The sequence below is a fragment of the Gymnoscopelus braueri genome (genome assembly GCF_963280865.1).
Source record: "Gymnoscopelus braueri genome assembly, chromosome: 14".
Taxonomy (NCBI): domain Eukaryota; kingdom Metazoa; phylum Chordata; class Actinopteri; order Myctophiformes; family Myctophidae; genus Gymnoscopelus; species Gymnoscopelus braueri.
The window spans coordinates 43,611,094-43,629,853 of NC_137619.1; the positions used below are offsets into that span (position 1 = coordinate 43,611,094).

The 18,760-nt window shown below is 41.6% G+C and overlaps 1 protein-coding gene across 1 annotated transcript; it reads left to right on the plus strand.

The window, feature by feature from the left end:
• The first annotated feature begins 4,519 nt into the window (after positions 1–4,519).
• On the plus strand, positions 4,520–16,789 carry slc25a28 (solute carrier family 25 member 28). The gene is made up of 4 exons (XM_080449979.1): positions 4,520–5,097; positions 10,713–10,941; positions 13,277–13,333; positions 14,662–16,789. The coding sequence occupies exons 1-4, from the start codon at positions 4,648–4,650 to the stop codon at positions 15,222–15,224; spliced, it is 1,299 nt and encodes a 432-aa protein (XP_080306105.1). The 5' UTR covers positions 4,520–4,647; the 3' UTR covers positions 15,225–16,789.
• The last annotated feature ends 1,971 nt before the right edge of the window (positions 16,790–18,760 follow it).

Here is an 18,760-nt window from a genome sequence, read left to right on the forward strand (position 1 = left end):
ATGTTTGGACAGAATCTGTAGGAGTACTGTCAATTTTTTTATTTATTTTTTAATCGGCCTCCTAGTGGCGCTATAACAGGCCCATGTGAAACGTTTGGGGCAGAGGTTCTGCTCTGGCATCCAGGGAGTGTGTTTGCCTTCGGCCTGGCGGAGACAATAAGTACAGTAAATGTACTTTGTTACTGTCCACCACATGTGACTATAGGGTTGGGAGTGTGTGATGTAGGCTACGTACATGCATAAGCTATTTTATCATAAGGGCCCATCTTAAGAGTGTTACATTGGGCTCTTAACACAAAATGGTTTCCTAGTGCTATTATTGAGGATGTCTAATTGTCCTTGGCCACTGTTTTAAGTGGTTCAGTGCCTGCACTTTAATATGATAAGAGACCATAGATCATCATGCCATGGTGCTAAGCAGCACCTGGAGAGAGCACATGGGAGTCAGTCTCCTGCCAATTAACCACTTAAGCCCTATTTCGTTGTCAGGTGGAAACCTTGTATGTCCAAAACCGTTCCTTTTTTAATTATTATTTTAAAGTATTTTAAAATAGTGAATATGGCCGATCTGCAAGCTTAGTGAGCTTGTAGGTAAGCTATTTTCACAACTTTTGTGCGACACTCTTGTATGATGACGTAGGCCATTCATTTACGAAAAAACTTAAAAAGGTTAAATATGGAGATACAAAGTTTCTAATAGGCTACTTTAAAACGGAACACACAGAAATAGCTATGCAACTTTTGCAAATGTTCGCCCATAATTATACCCAAAACAGGGACGCCATATTGAAAGTGGTTAAGGAAGGAAAGAAGGAAGGAAGGGAGGAAGGGAGGAAGGAAGGAAAGAAGGAAAGAAGGGAGGAAAGAAGGAAGGGAGGAAGGGTGTTAACTAGTTGTAGAGCAAACAACCAAACACAGCAGAACATAAGCAAGTTACGTTCCCATTTTCTATCCGTTATAATGTGAATTTTCTGCCGTGTTTTGCTTAGCCGGTGTAAAACAACTCCTCAGGCCTATTATGGATGGTGCACTCTCTAAGGAGAGGGGATGAAGTGAGGTGTGATTGGGTTTCCAGCCAGACCGAACATGCCTCTCCCTTGGTGTAATTAGAGTAGCATTAGTTTCAGGGAAGAGGAATCACCAGGCTATGCTGTCTGCCTCCTTTTCCTTAAGGAACGTCTGTGAATGACGCGCAATCAACCTTAACTAGATCAGGAGCAGGAGATTTTGTTCTTGTAAGCAGAAATTAACACTTCATTCCCCTTTGTCGGCAGAAATTCAACACTGCACCCCTTGAAGGCCCTCCCAGGCAATAAAGGGGGAAATCGAATTATGTTAAAACAGCTCCGGACCAAAACACAATTACCTAATTTTCTGGAGAAATCACCCTGTTTCCCTCCAGGCAGAGTGGTATACTTAGCCTGGAGACAATAATCTGAGGACTCTTGTAGGGAACAGCATTCTCATCTCTCTCTCTCTCTCTCTCTCTCTCTCTCTCTCTCTCTCTCTCATATGTTTACATTGCCAAATGTAAAGTAAAGAAATCAAGTTAAGAAATGTATAGAATAAAGAAATTTGAAAACAGAGAATTGTCACATCGTAACTTTGCAATCAAATATATTATGTAAGAAATCAAACAACAAGCCTAGAAAAAATGCAAACCCCCAAATTGTGCTTTTGCTATAAAAAAGTATATGATAACTTACTATAAAACTTAAAAGCTGTTTTTCTGACGTGTTCAAAGGTATCTGCTTTGTTTGTATGTACAGTAAGTCTGCTGAGGTCAGTACGGTGCATGTACCGAAGAAGTACGCACTACGCAGATGTTTTACTTAAAGCTGCACTGTGTAACGTTCCTGTTCTACCCCGGATTTCAATCCAGGTGTCCTGCACAAGTGCTTTACCAATGAGCGTATAGAGCCTGCCTGCTTGCTCTGGGGAGAAATTGAATATTGACCTTCAGGTCAAAACTCATGTCAAACCAGAAACAGGATTGTCATTGTGCCAAAGCCAAAGGTCATGTCCAACCTAGACGCAGGATCTAAATGTCTCAATAGAAGGGCAGGGAGATCAAATACAACCACCACAATTGTATGAGTTATTGTACTAGAGTCTAGACCATAACCGTGGGGGGATATGTGCACATGATTTGGCAACCTGGGAGCCAGCGAACACAAAAACGCTAATAAACAGCTGACATTTGGGGAAAGCGAAAAACGGGCTTCGGTGTTCTGTGCACATGATAATGGTCAATGGCTGTGGTGTGCAAATTCAGATCAATTGCTCCAGCCACTGAGGAGAACCGGGCAGACAAGAGATTTTGGGCTCACCGCACAGACAGAGCTTTGTCGAATTATAGGAGGATAGGAGGATTACATAGCTAAATATACTAGACAGATTGGACAAAGTATAAATTTATTCACCAAAACAAATACATAATAGAGCTTTAATAAGTTAAAGTATCAAAATACTACAATATTAAAAAAAAATCTTCAGTGCAAAAGTATTGGCATGAAGATGTATTTACAGTAGGCTACCAAAAGTAAAAGTACTCAAATTTGTCAACATTTGTCAAATGTTTTTTTTTAAATAGCAAGAGCTCGGTTATTCTCCAATAGTTACTCCAAATTATAAAATAGGTTTAATTGTTTAAAGTATGTTTTGTAATAATAATAAACTAAACCTAAAAAGTAACTAGTAAGTAAGTTTTCAAATTCGTAGTGGGGTAAAAAGTACAACCCTATGTAGTGGAGTAGAATTATAAAGTATCGAGAAATAGACATACTCAAGTAAAGTATAAGCACCTCAAATTTGTATTCAATTACAGTACTTCAGTAAATGTACTTAGTTACTTTCCACCACTAATGATTAGTACGCTATCTCTCTCAGCAGGCTATAAAGATGTTATGACGCAGAATGAACACTTGGGGGTGCCTTCCTCATTCTATCTTTATCTGTATGCATGCAACTGAGGCCTGCAGTGGAGTCAAGGTTAGAAGAGGTCAAAAGACTAACCTGAATACACAGAACATTAATTGTTTACTACTTCCAAGTTACAGAAGGCCAGGGCACAAAATCTTTTAACAATTAATTTTGTTAGGTTTCGTGCATTCGTGCATAGTTTCCACTCTTAATGAGACCTTGGGCAACTCGGTTGCCCAAGGCAGAACCCTTGGGCCAAGACAATAACAAACTATCAGAGGCTTGTGCAGCAGTTTGTGCAGTATTTTAGGCTACTGACCCCCATTTGTACGATTTCACACTTTTCATTTTGGTTCCATTTGTACACTCTCTGAGTTACAGACCGCCGAAGTCTCCATTTGTTCAGGACCCCCTGGAACCCCCTTAAGGACCCCTGGGGGTTCCCAGACCCCCAAGTTGAGTAACCAGTGGTGTATGCATGGTTGTGTTTCTGCTTGCTTCAACATAATAGACTTTAATAGAGGTGCTAAAAATGCAAATCATAGTGAAGAGGGAGTAAATATTTATAAAAATCATTTCTAAATAAAACGAACGCCTAGAATTATTCTGTAGAAGCCTCTTTTTTCTACTCTGCGCTAATTTAATTTCCTATTTTACAACTTTATTGTATTTGTATCTCTGCTTATATAAGAGAAGATTTAGTAGTTGGCCCAAATTCCTGCTGCTTGAGTGGCATTGCTATTATCCAATGAAAGGAGGGGAATTTGTAGCTGTAATCAGTAACCAATCAGAAATCCATTTCCTTCATTCCAGATTGACCTACACTGGTCAGTGTCTCGGCCTGTGCTTTAGCTCAACGCATTGCTAGCTTGTAGATATTTTATTTTCGGCAAGCGACACTGCGGCGGAATTTAATACTTTTAGAATAGTCTCACATGGCCAGACTGTTGCCTCCCACAATTTTCAAATGCTTCCGAACCATTCGGAGATTGTGGAATAGTTGTCTGGCTAAGCGAGACTACATTTAGACTGGAAGTGGAAGCAGTAGGCTCTATGCACAGCAGCCATATTGGAAAGAAATTGGGCCTCTTCCTTACTTCCTTCACATGTTTTACCAATGATACTAATTAAGGCTCTGTTCCATTTAGTGTAGCACAGTGGACCCCCATAACTCTGAGAGTGTACAAATGGAACCAAATGGTTCCATGTGTACACTCTCAGAGTTACACACCCATAAGGGGCCATTTGGAAACCCCCTCAAGGAACCATCAGGGTCTCTGGACCACACTTTGAGACCCACTGGTGTAAGGGTTTCCAGTGAGCCAACATGCACAATATCAGCACCCTGACTCTGTTTGGCCAGAATGGAACAGCCTTCATTAGTATCATTGGTAACACCTGTGCAGGAAGTATGGAAGAGGCCCAATTTCTTTCCAATATGGCTGCTGTGCTTAGAGCCTATTCACTTTGCACTTTTCATATCCGGCCTGGAGCGGAGACGGAACCACGGACATTTCCGGATGCAGTGGGCGGGCTCTACTACCGGATATCCGCACCGCTGCTATGCTCGGAAATGGCTCGTGAGAGACGGGTGTGTGCGTGTGTGGAGTGTGGTACAGATGGCAGCAGCAGCAGCAGAGCCGTGAAGGAGGATGTTGATGAAACTTATGAATCACAATAATTCACAACAAGAACCAAAGACTGTAACCCGTCATCGGGTCTCTAATGGAAGAGGACGCCTTCGTGAGGCGGCGGCGGCTCATGACGGCGGAGGCACCGGGGGCTGCGACCTCCTCCGGCTCCTCGGAACACTGCGACCCCCCGCCGCCGCTGCCGCGGGTCGCCGGTGCCTCCGCCGGGGCAGAAGTTCGATGGCTCCTCGGGGGAGTAGGAGGACGAGGACTGTGGGGGGGAGTCTCTGAAGGAAGGAGTATGTTGCCTCCTCATCGGCTCGTAGGTGGAGGAGGAGGAGAGCTGCAGAAAGTTCATTTTAGTTGCGTTGCGGTTCCGGACCTGCTGGGAGGAGAGGAGGGCTGTGGTGGTGGTGGTGGCGGTGACAACGAGCCGGACTATGAGGGTCTCCCTGTGGGAGCGTCCACCAGCACACACATGCTGGCCGGGGCTGTGGCCGGGATCATGGAGCACTGCCTCATGTTCCCCATCGACTGTGTCAAGGTATTAGCATCGATGCTAGCGGTGGCTAACGGGGCTGAAAGTGATGGTGTTTGTAGGTTGGGGTTCTGCCTCTTAAACTGTACAGTTGTCACGACTCACGGTGTTAGCGTCGGTTCTGCTGGTTCTAAACTCATGTTAGCTTAGCTTAGCGCAACTAGCCTGCTTTGCTAAGTAAACACAGTGCAATGCTGTCCCCGACCCGGTCCAGGGCAAGGTCAGTGCGCCACACTGTGCAGCCATGAGTGTTGGTTTAACCCTGAGAGGGTTCAAATGGAGGGTCCACTGGGTTATATTTGTACCCCTCTTAGAGTTGATCACTCATAAGGGTCCATTTGCTTACATTTGTGCCTTTTTAGAGTTTACTCACCCTTAAGGATCCGTCTGGTGGTATTTGCAGTGGTGGAAAGTAACTGCATGACAGTACAATTGTGTACACTACCTTTTTTAAGGAAAAACGTAAGTATCAGACAGTCAGACCACACATTACAATTTGCCACTTAATCCCTATGTACTTTGTTGACCGGGGTCCCCCAGGGGTCTATACTTGGCCACCTCTCCCTCTACAACAAATCTTTTCACTGAAAATAGCCGACCTGACCTGTAGATCAGCAATTTATTGCCAAATGTTTGCCAATTGTCAACACATGTTCGCCTATTATCATTACATGATTAAGGTCCTTGCACACTGGTGCGTCTTTTCGTTGCGTTTTATTTTTTTTCATTGTTTTTTCAATTTTTTTCATTGTTGTAAAAAAAACGCAACGAAAAGACGCACCAGTGTGCAAGGACCTTAAGGGACGCAAGGGTTGATGTGGTTACGCATAAACAGAGACAAATAAAAATACACATAATCACAGATATTAAATTGCACTAAAGCAGGCATAATATTAGTTTGAATGAATGAAATAATTTAATGATATAGAAAAAACTGCCAAAGCAAATTACATCACTTGTTGCATGTCAACACCAGTCATCAATTGAGTGTAAAGTCAGACTTTAACAGGTTAATTTAAAGGTCCAATAGTCAACATTTTCGGTCCATTTTGTTCCATTTCAGAGTTAAATAACATTAAGGATTTTACTTTGTAGATCAGTGGTTCTCAAACTTTTTTCATGTCAATAAGGGCCCACATACTGATACATATTAGACGGCGGACCCTCAATTTAAAAGATATGCCAGGGACGCCCATAAGAAGATTTTTACAGCGTGGCTCTATGGGAGTGATTCGCAACCTTTTTTTCAAGGACCCCCAGTTTGATGTGCATGTGGCCACAGACCCCCATTTGATGGCAATTTTATCTCTGGGACCCCAATCTACACGGTGAAATCCTCAGTGTTAATTGTACTCTGAGAGTGTACAAATTGGACCCTTATGGGTAGAGTTACAGACCCCTACTCATTTGACCGGGAACCCCCTCAAGGACCCCACTTTGAGAGCCACTGTCGTAGCTAAGCACAACAGCAAGGCACACGCGCCTCAAAACATTCATGTGACCAGTACAGTGGACCTGCTGGTGAAAAGCAGCAGCATCATTTCTACATTGTGCATGTGTTTTGATTTGGCGATTCCAAACACCTGCCATTGGTGAGCGATGAAGAATGACCCCCTCCTCATCCTCCTCACTACGAAAGAAAACAGGGCTGTCTCCTTCTCTGATAAGTCGACCCATTGTTTAAAAACGAGTCCAAAAGTTTGGTGACGGTCTTAGGAGGCATGCGAGCTATGCTCACATGCAAGTCATGCCGTTTGAAAGGTGGCCAGCGTTAACAAATGTATCCCTGTTGGTAGCTAGAAGCAGCTAGTCAGGTGGGAGGTGCCCTCATTGGAAATAGGCCTTATATTTGCAGTCACTGCCCTTGTAACATGATGTTGTAGCACGGCCCCCTCGTAGCCAATTAAGCCAGCAATCGATCTTTTTGATTGTAGTCAAGACCAAAACTTTGTTAGTTGACTTTTGTTCCCCCATCTCTTGTAAACGCTAGATAAAACCCTTTAATTCCACCAGCATAAGACCAGCAACTGATCGTATGCAGCAAACTTTTTTTTCTTCAGATTTGTTGATTAAATCAGCTAATCGATTTGTCAACAAATTCCTATGACTATTGTCTTTTAGTCGACTGAGAACTTCTTTAGTTACTTGATGTAAAGCAGGGGGTGCTGTATTGCCTCAGTATGTCTGTTTCAGTGGTAATGAATAATACCATTATAAGGCGGTCAGCTGCCTGTGTCATGCTGAAAAGCTATTCTAGTAGTGAAGCAGCCTTCATCGATGTCTCTGTCGTTTGTTGTCTACCCTCTGTTTCAGCCAGTCTTCATTCAACCAGAGTTCATTGTGGTTGTTTTAGGTTGTAGTATTCGCTAGATGGCATCAATACACTGGCATCACATTCAGGTGAATCAATCGTGCTTTACACAGTTGATTGTAAAAGCTGTCCGATAATGTCGTTTTGGATCAGATAGATATTTGGGAGTAGAATAAAAATAGATATAATTGTTGTTTTTTTCCCCAAATCAAAGAGTTGTACCCACATGGCAATGACTTTGGTCAGAAAATGGGTAGACCGTTACAACAGAATATGAGCCTAAGTTGGCAGCTGAAAAACATTGAGGAACTGTCAGTAGCGATAACCCCACTAAGATCATTTATCAACTTAAATTTGATAAGTCTTCCAGTTATAATTTTGTCTGCACATTTTTTGTGTCATCACTTCCAATTGCGCTTGTTTATCCTGTAGGAGTTCTCTCCTGTTTGGATGAAATAGATGACACTTTCAGTAGCAGTTCTTTTCCAGCATAGTAATGTGCAGGAGAGCCGGGGAGACCCCTGTTACTGAACAAACACTCTGTAGCAATGATTACTATCAGAATATAGAGCTATTTAAAGGAGAATTCCAGACATTTTAAGTGTTATCTTTGATGTCTAGTTAATCTCCTACCGACGTAAAAAGTGGCGTTCTTTTTTTCCAGAGATTCCCCTGTCGTCATTTTTTAAACCCCCTCCATTGTCATAATGGGAGCGCGTGGCTTAGGGAAATTCGTCTATTATAACCGATGCAATGTTATTTTTTTCTCTACTACTAGTCACTAGTCAACCTGGCAACTTGGTGTTGCCAGGTTGAGAAACAAGCAACCAGTGTTAAATCGTTCGCCATTAACGGTAGCCTCTCAGGAACTTTCAGCGCATGTTTGACTATCATGAGACTCTACAATGACTAGTAGTAGAGAAAAAAATAACATTGCATCGGTTATAATAGACGAATTTCCCTAAGCCACGCGCTCCCATTATGACAACGGAGGGGGTTTAAAAAATGACGACAGGGGAATCTCTGGAAAAAAAGAACGCCACTTTTTACGTCGGTAGGTGAGTAACGAGACATCAAAGATAACACTTAAAATGTCCGGAATTCTCCTTTACACTTATTTAACAAACAAAAAGGGAAAACATTTACACCCCCTCTTTAAGATACATTTTGTTTCATCATCACCTCATTTAGGTTGTAGGCCAAGACTTACATAACGTAGGTATAAGCAACAGGAATGGAATTTCCCATAGTTGAATAAAGTCAAGGTTGTGTGGGGCCAAAGGTTGTGGGGGGCCAATTGCGTTGCTTTTCTGAGGAAAGTGATATTGTTGGTTTACATTCAGTACAAAGGTCCTTGCTGGGTGGGAGCACTCTGGATATCGTCTCTGTCGGGTGGAAACCTCATATGTCCAAAACTGTTACTTTTCAGGATTCAAATTTCAAAAACGGCAAAAGTAGCAGAACTGCTAGCTCAAAACGTGTGGCTTCGCGCCACCTTTCGAGCTTGTAGATCTGCTACATTGTATACTTTTGTGTGACGCTCTAGTAGGATCAAGTTAGAGTATGGAGATAAGAGGTTTCTGCCCGACAGCAATGGTATGTAAACAACGCCCATGTACAGTATATCCATACCTAGAGTAGACTCACCACTAGCTTTACATCATGTTTTAGTCATGCAGCCAGCCCTAGTAAACAGAGCAACTTCAAATAAGTAAAGCCTGATTCAAACCTCGTTGCGTGTCGAAAATAGTCCATCTTACATGCTCACGAGGCGTCGCGAGCTTGTAGGTGGGCTATTTTCGGCATAAGCAGGTAGAGGTTAATCATTTTTCTCAAACAAAATTCAACGGCCTTGTTTACTACGAGGCCGTTAATTGGACAATGATAACGACGAATTTGAAACTTTGCCCTTTTGGTTACAGTACAATCTCTAACCTACACACACACACAGGACCGTAAAAGACATTGCACAACATATTTTGCATTGCACTCCCTGGGTCTATTCAAGATGTTGTATAGAGTTTAGGGCTGTCATTGCGGAAGTGGTTGATTGCACTATCATTGTAGGGCTTTATTGTAAGGCTATATTGAATCATTGTAGTGATATGAGACTAGATATCGTCTGGGATTTTGGATGCCACATCTTTATATGGCATAACTGTTGTCTTTTCCTGGTTCAAAAGGCTTCATTACTGGTGAAAAGTGATGTCATTTTCTGAACTTAGCTGTTTTTTATTTCCCTTTCCCCACCTAGTTATTATAGGCATTACTGATGATCATTTATCAAAAAATCTTAAGTAAATATTTGTGAATATTCATCCCCACAATATCTCTATCAATGTGTAGGAGGTATTTGGTCTATATCGCCCATACATGCTTTAACGGAAAGCATTTTCTCATTAGCCATTAGAATAGTAATAATGGATGGATGTAAAATCCTGTGTCAGTCAAGTTGCATATAGCTGCAGCCCTCTGCCTGAAATGTGAAGTGATGCGAAGAATACAGACTCCAATGTTAGTTCTCACTGGGCACAGCATTCCACAGCTGTTGATTAGAGTGATTTGAGGCCCTATACACACACGCACGCGCACACACACGCACTGCAGGCAATGAGTGTGTCCATTCAGGTGGAAGTCAAATGTTTCAAGTTAGTGTCTCGGGGGCTGGCCACTTAAACCCTATTTCACAAAGAAACAAAGCAAGAATCTTCACAGCTTTTCAAACTTTTTAAAAAAACGATTGAAAATTAGAAGTGAAAATTAGAAGTGCCAATCTATAATACGCTTTTAGATCTGCTAATTTAGCCATTTCCGCCTAATGACATGCATAACTTAAAATTGAAAACTAGCATGAATACTGAATAGGCTATGTAAATCTCATACTGTAGATGCATAATGTGACTGTGAGTGAGTACGCATTCATACAATGTCTCAGTAAAAGACATTGATTGAGAGGGCTTTGCCTTAAGGTCAGCAGGAAAAGAGGCTTACAGGAAGTCAGCTTATGTCCCTCTTTGACCTTGGATGTCGTTAACTTGTACTTCCTTCTATTCAGACACACTCACACGACACACTCACACGATGCAGGACACCTTAATTCCTGGGATTTTGCCAATTTGCTGAGACTCGAGACACAATCGACAATAACTGACCCATGGGCCCAGACCCATGCCTGTTAGCCTAGTAGTGCATGCTAGTTGCCTTAACCTTGTTCAGGCGACCTAGTGTTAATGTGACTCTACAGCCCTCAGTGGGTGGTGAGAGAGCATAACGATAATAACATTGCGATCATGTGCGTTCTTTCTTGCAGACGCGCATGCAGAGCCTCCAGCCCGACCCCGCGGCCCGCTACAGGAACGTGATGGACGCTCTTCGGCGAATCGTAACCACCGAGGGCGTCTGGCGGCCAATCAGAGGGCTGAATGCGACCGCCGTAGGGGCGGGACCGGCCCATGCCCTCTATTTTGCCTGCTACGAGAAACTCAAAAAGACTCTAAGTGATGCCATACACCCAGGGGCTAACAGTCATTTAGCTAATGGTACCATAAAGCATACAAACATCGTATACTGTCTCTATATACACACACGTCATCAATAGTGTCATGCAATCCTACAGCAGTTGTACAGGTGTCTGAACCATGAGGTCACTGTTAGCCAGCCAGGGAGTTGATAATAGTGGTGTAAAGTAACTAAGTACATTTAATCAAGTACTGTAGTACCTACTTTACTGGAGTATGTCCAATTTTCAATACTTTTATTTTTACTCCACTACAATTATTTGAAAACATTAGTTACTAGTTACTTTGCAGATATAAATTATGTTATTATAAAACATACATTAACCACTTTAGCCCTATCTTATACATAGGCTATTTTCAAACATTTCAGTACTTTTACTTTTGGTACTTTAAGTACATTTTGATACCTATACTTTTGTACTTTTACTCAAGTACATTTTTATTCCAGACTTTACTTGTAACAGGGTACTTCTACATTGCAGTATTGATACTTTTACTTAAAGGTAGGGTAAGTGATATTTTTGGGTTAAAACAAAAAGTATTTTGTTAAAAGGTTAAAGCACTATATTCTGATAGTAATCATTGTTATAGAGTGTTTCTTCAGTAACAGGAGTCTCCCCGTCTCTCCAGCTCTTTAATAAACAGAAAATACATTTTCTGGTAGGTGTCAAAATCTCAGCCAATCAGGAGAAAGTACCAATTTTTAAGCTTAATTTTTATAGTGTTCCAGTTCCCGTTTTGCCTGCTCATTTCTTAGTGTCATCACTTCCAATTTCACTTGTTTAATCTATATCCTGATTGAGTTCTCTATCCTGATTGGATAAAATTGGTAATGAAACGAAAATGCATTTTCTGTTTTATAAAGAGCTGGAGAGACGAGGAGACTCCTTTTACTGAACAAACACTCTATAGCAATGAGTACTATCAGAATATAGAGCTTTTTAACCAAAGAAAATCACTTACCCTACCTTTAGTAAAACATTTGAGTACCTTTTCCACCACTGATAACAGGGGACTGTAGGCCTGGGGTGACCCACTCCCCCCTACCCCTCAATACCAGCTTTCTGGCACTGCTGACTCAGCCTAATCCAAATATAGACTAGACACCGCCTGACCAGTATTTAAAAGCCTTGGCAGGCCATCAGAGGGGAATAAAGCCTCTCATAGCTGTGTGACAGTGCTAAGCTCTAGGGAAGTACCTGTGTCAACTATTGAACTGTTGGTGAAGTTCGTCTCATTTGAGAATGTAGTTTTTTTCCCCCCCAAAAGCCTGTAGTTTTATGGTGGCCACAAGTACAACCAAGCCATTCTACCAAAGATTCTTCTTGGAAAACATGCTCTTACTGTCAACATTTTCCTTATTCCGTGTTGTCCCTATTCTTCCCTCTTTTCCAGTTTAGTCGGAGGCTTGGTAAGTTCTCTTTCTCACCTGTCTGTCATCTGGTATCTTTCTGTTCGTCCTTTCTTTCCAGTTCATGAATGGGTTTCCGTTCATCTCCCCAAGAAGCAATGAACAGCCTTCTCCACTAGGTGTCTCTCTGTGATCAGGTTTAGTCCAACCTGGATCAGTTCTACCAGTTTACTACCAGTCTGTTTTGCCAAATATATCAATACTGGATTCCCGCAGAGCCGGAGAACGGCACTTTCAATCTGAAGCTACACTGCCAGGCACCATAGGTGCAGTTTCCGGCTTTAGGGGTAAGGTAGGGGTTACGTTTAGGGTAGGTTCTAGAAATGCAGTCGTGGCAGTGCAGTCTCCTGCTCTGCAGAAACCCACTCCTTGATTATTTGCACTTCATTTGTGCTGTGATGGGTTGTTGGTTGGTTGGTTTGGGTGGGGGGGGGGTTCCACGATAAAGGGACACTGCCGATTTTGAACCTAAATCACTGCGTTCTGACTATATTAGTGTGTCAGAAACTGTCTTGTGTATAGTGTAAATGTGCGATACATTAAATGCGTCACTTGAGAACAGTTCCGCCTATTGCGGAGGTAAGCTCTAAATACACAGAATACATATGTTTTTGCCACACTTTACATTTACGTGTGTATGTATTTGTATATATATATATATATATATACACACACACACATACACACAGTATATATGATATCCTCACATCAGAACAATGATGTTTAGGTTAAAAATCTTCAATTCTTAAAGTATCCCTTTAAGAAATGAGGAACGGTCTGTATGATTGCAGGTTCATATGGACATGCATTGAAGATTCCTTCTGTTATTGATAGATAGACCTCTATTGATCCCTGTTGGGAATTCCAGGAAAATGGTTAATGTAGTAATTGCCTGTCCTCTTGCGATGTTGTAATTGTACGAGGTGATGTGTTTGTGTGTTTCAGGAACTGCAGGGTGTGTGGCCACACTGCTCCATGATGCCGCTATGAATCCATCTGAAGGTAAAGAAGACATTTCTTCTTACACATAAATCATTTCTTATACAATAAATAACAGGCAGGAGGAAGAAACAAAAAGAATGAGTAAAACCATGGGTACAGTGAATATTCTCTCTGTCCGGCAGAAACCTTGTATAATCGCTCGTCGTTTGACAGTGTCACGCAAAAATAGCCAATCTACAAGCTCACAGCGCATCTGTATCACAATGCGACGCGTTGAATGTGAGCTTGTCAATAGGCTATTTGTGAAACATGTTAAAGATTTTTCCCTATAATGACATTCCCAAAATAGGGGCGCCAGATTGAAAGTGGGTTTAGAAGTATTTAACCGATGGAGAGTACTAACAAGAGTTTGTGACAAAAATAATGACTACATTGGATCCATTGGAACACAGGTTATCTTTTCCATTTCCTGAAAAGGTACAGTTTTGGCACATACAAAACCGTTAAGGTGCTATCTATCTAAGGTTTTCGCCAAACGACGATGATATTGTGCGTGTGTGTGCCTTTTTAAAAGACATCAAGCAGACATTCCTTCCCCACAAGTTGAAAGTTGCAACAGAAAAGCTGAAAATGCAGAAACTTGCAGGTGCCATGCACTCTCTCTCTGCATTGACTGGCCTTGAGCCTGCGGTCTAGTAGTTCCTCTGCCACTTGGAGGCCACCTGTCCAAGTGTGTCAGTAGAGGGACACCAAGGACACCAATGTTCTACAGCTGGTACTGTTCTGTACGGTAGATATAGCGGCTTCAGCTGTAGTACCCATTTAGACTGGGAAAGCATCTGACTGATGTGTCATTTTTTTGGCTATTCAAAAATAGCAGATGTACAAGCTCATGTGCCGCGCTATGAACTTGTAGATCTGCTATTTGCGTGAAAACATTAAGCAAACATTTCTAACGCAATTTTTTGCTTCTGGGGGGTCCCTGGAACAAAATATTTTACGAATGTTTAAAAAAATATATATTCAAAGATTTGCGAACATTTTTCAAGATTTTTCAAAAATAGCAGATGAGTGCCGCGCTATGAGCTTGTTTATCTGCTATTTTTGAATTGAAAATCTAAAATGACAGAGATGCTTTCCCGGTCTTAATGGGTTAAAATGATACACTGCAACTCTCTCTCTGTGTTCCTCTGCAAAAAAAAAAATTTAGTAGCACAATAATGTGTGATTGCCACTGATATGCTTTCTTACAAATTTTCCCACCTTTTTTCTTTCTTAAACAACCAATCGCCGCGGTGATTGACGCCGGACACACATCTCGCCCCCTCTGCTCCACGTTGCCCCATCCACACATCCATCCATCAAATACGACCCATTACATTACACAGTGGTGAAGCAGCGCATGCAGATGTACAACTCCCCGTACCGCGGCGTGGTGGAGTGCGTGCGCGCCGTGTGGGCGGCGGAGGGCGCCGCCGCCTTCTACCGCAGCTACACCACGCAGCTCACCATGAACGTGCCGTTCCAGGCGCTCCACTTCATGATCTACGAGTACCTCCAGGAGCTGCTCAACCCGCACAGACAGTACAACCCCTCGTCGCACATGGCGTCGGGTGCCCTGGCCGGGGCCATCGCGGCGGCCGCCACCACCCCGCTGGACGTGTGCAAGACCCTGCTCAACACCCAGGAGTCCCTCGCCCTCCGGCCGGGCCAAGGCCAGGGGGGGCACAACAGACACATCTCGGGCCTGGCCCACGCCTTCCGGACGGTGTACAGGCTGGGCGGGCTGCGGGGCTTCCTGAAGGGAGTCCAGGCCAGGGTCATCTACCAGATGCCCTCCACGGCCATCAGCTGGTCGGTGTACGAGTTCTTCAAGTATGGCATCACCAAGCACCAGCACGAGAAGAGGAGAGCAGCGCAGCAGCAGCAGCACCGGGGGGCCGAAATGTAGGCCGTCTCATCACCAGTCTGCTCTCTTTGCAGAGGAAATGAAGTCAACTGCTCGACTCAAAGAATCGACCACTTCAGCTGTTCCCACGCCTATCAGACAAAGCCAATAAGAAGGAGAGCCCCTCCCCTCCCCCATGCTGTTAACCCATTAAGACCAGGAACGCATCTGTGTAACCACTTTGACCATTATTTTATACTTTGGCTATTTTTTTTTTAAATCATGAAAATGTGTGCAAATCTTTGAATATATATATATATAGTTTTTTAAAGCGAACATTTTTAACTCAAATCTTTGCTTCTGGGGGGTCCCTGTAACAACATTTTGGGTGGTCCATGTGGTGACATAATTAATTTTGAGAACCACTGATATTATAGCAACATAATAAATAAAATAAATAAAAATACAAAAAACTGTTTTAAAAAGGATTTGAGTTAAAAAACATATATATTCAAAGATTTGCACACATTTTCACGATTTTTCAAAAAATTGCAGATCTACAAGCTCGTATTTTTGAATAGCCAAAGAAATAAAAAAAATTACACAGCTGCGTTCCCTGTCTTAATGGGTTAAGTCACCTACATTCCTGCTGTGCTGTTTAAAGACTGGGAGTGGTTTAAATTTGTGTTTCTTGTGTCTAAGCAGATAAGCAGATGCTTTATACGCAGTATTATATTGAGATAATGTGACAATCCTATCATATTTGGCCATTATGTTCCTCAAAGCTCAGGTTATGAATGAAATATGAGCGAGCCACACTAGTTGGGAGTCGGAGAGGCCGCCAGCAGGTGGCAGCGGTGTGGCTTTGTCAACTTTGCCTGCAATTCTGTGGGTTTTCACCTAACTGGCTGTTCTAGGATCAGATTCACCCTTTCGTGAGTCATGAAAGCATAACTTGGCCTTTTTTATAGGATATCTCCCTATGAATGTGTCTCGCCATTTTGGTCAGTATGAGAGGACATGTGTAATACTAACTAATAGTAATTGAGCTCATGGATTATTTCATGATCTCTCCATCAAGCCATAAATGCCAGTTTAAGGTTGTTCTCTCATGAAATACTTGTATAGGAGACGGTAATCATTTGCTCCTCTACGGTGACTTTAGAGATGTTTTTGGGGGCTTTAAAAGATCTGTTTCCTAGAATGGCATTTTTAACATGAACAAAATCACTTTAATCTTGACATCCGTGTTGCCACTGACGCGCTGAAATCCATCCTGTAATTGTTAAACAAATCCAATAATTAACGTCTCATGTTTCAGTGTGAGCGAATAGATAAGTGCGACATTTAACGTGTGTACATTCCGATTTAATCAACTTTATCAGTCGGAGGTCCTTTTAAGAGTTAACACATTTGAATTCTTGCCATGCAGGGTATCAAATCTTCCATGATATTGTAACCTGTCTATAATAATAATAATAATACACATTTAGTTCTACTGCTGTCAGGGTAGAGACATGAGCAAAAGCTGTCATTCTTATTGATTTGTGTCTGATTGTCCCCAGCCCAACACTGCACACACTCTGTTCAATAAAGTCGGTGAGCTGTTAGGCCTCCTCCTGCTCACATTATGCTGAGATCCTTGCCTGTCATTGTGACTACAGTTTACCAACGTGCCTTTTGGAAGAAATGTAAGTTTGAACCACTTAATCCATTAACCAGTGGTGGAAAAAAGTACTTACATGTTTTACTTAAGTAAAGGTATCAATACTGCAATGTAGAAGTACTCTGTTACAAGTAAAAGTCCGGAATTAAAAATGTACTTGAGTCAAAGTATTGGTATCAAAATGTACAAAATGTTTGAAAATAGCAGATCTACAAGCTCACAACGCTTTGCGATGCGAGCTTGTAGATAGGCTATTTTCAAATAGCCTATGTATAAAATAGGGCTAAAGTGGTTAATGTATGTTTTATAATGTAATAATGTATATCTGCAAAGTAACTAGTAACTAAAGTTTTCAAATAATTGTAGTGGAGTAAAAGTACAATATTTGCCTCTGAGATGTAGTGGAGTAGAAGTAAAAGTATAGACTATTGGAAATACTCTGGTAAATTAAAAGTACCTAAAAAATTTACTTAAGTACAGTACTTGAGTAAATGCACTTAGTTACTTTACACCACTGCCATTAACCCATTAAAACCTTGAACGCATCTGTATAACCACTTAGACCATTATTTTATACTTTGGCTATTAAAAAGTAAATGTTCACGATTTTTCAAAAATAGCAGGTTCTACAAGCTTGTAGCACGGCCCTCGGTGCCGCGCTACAAGCTTGTATTTTTGAATAGCCAAAGAAATCCAAAATGACACGGATGCGTTCCCGGTCTTAATGGGTTAAGATCTGAGGCCGATTCTACAAGTACCTTATAAATCAGTTCGCACACTTTCAAGATTTTTCATCTTGTTTTTTGTCGCATTCCTAAGCAAATAATTTGATGTCCGGATGTATTTCCAGTAGGAGACTCAAAGAGTCTCCTTTGAGTCTCCTACCGGATACATTAGCATCTTTCCGCCGGTAATCAAATTATTGGCTTAGGAATGCGTCAAAAAGCAAAAAATCTCCATGAATTCAATGCTTCATGGGGTGTGTAATTGATAGAAAATAAGTAATTTTTTGGGTGAACTACTCCTTTAAGCTACCCAGCAGCACATGAAGTAATTTAAATCAGCCTCACCTTTACCAACTGCAACATTAAAGTACACATGAATGCATTACTAATTACAATCCAATAATTGCAGAATGGGCAATTCTGCTAAATGAGTTACTGTAAGTGCAGTATGTGCATGTTGATACCAGCACTTGTACTTTAACTCAAGTACATTTTGAAATGCAAGTCATTTACTTATAGCAAGAGTATTTCTACATTGCAGTATTGCTACTTTTACTTAAGTAAAGAATCTCAGTATTTCTTCCACCAATTTCCATTGGTAAGCCATTTGAGACAGTGCACCAGACCTTGTAATGCAGCAGGCATAATCTTAGTTGTTATTTTAACTCTTGAGAGTCCACAAATGTAACCAAATGGACCCTTATGGGTCCATTTGGTTACATTTGTACACTCTCAGAGTTACAACATGATTTCACGGTGTAGATGCATTAACCCCATGCAATCGACTGAGAGAGTCCTCTCTAATTGAGCTCACTGATAATATAACAGATTTGCACAAAGTTGACAAAAGTATTTTTCTATTATAGAGGAATGAAGGCCTCTTCCATTGAAGTCACAACAGGAACAGATACTTGCACTGAGAGAGGCATAATTCATAATTCTATGTATTCTACACCCAAACATTCAGATGGACTGTGAGAAGACATGACCATGCATTTTGTTGATGATTTGACGGAATTGGATATTAACAGACTATTTGAAGGAATTCTGTGTTTTGAAAAAATATATATATAACTCAACCTCCGTCAAAATAGCTTTCTGTGTTTTAAAGGCAGCTACAGTACTGTATGATGTATGCTATTTGTACAGCAAAATGTATGGTCATGGACTGAGGTTTTTGATTAATCTGTCCTGGTGATAGAAGAATT

What these genes read in the sequence shown, in the direction of transcription:
- slc25a28 (XM_080449979.1), top strand. Translation starts at nt 4,648, where the DNA reads ATGGAAGAGGACGCCTTCGTGAGGCGGCGGCGGCTCATGACGGCGGAG. An exon ending in TCCCCATCGACTGTGTCAAG is followed by an intron (nt 5,098 to 10,712) that starts GTATTAGCATCG and finishes TCTTTCTTGCAG; the next exon opens with ACGCGCATGCAGAGCCTCCA. An exon ending in CGCTATGAATCCATCTGAAG is followed by an intron (nt 13,334 to 14,661) that starts GTAAAGAAGACA and finishes TACATTACACAG; the next exon opens with TGGTGAAGCAGCGCATGCAG.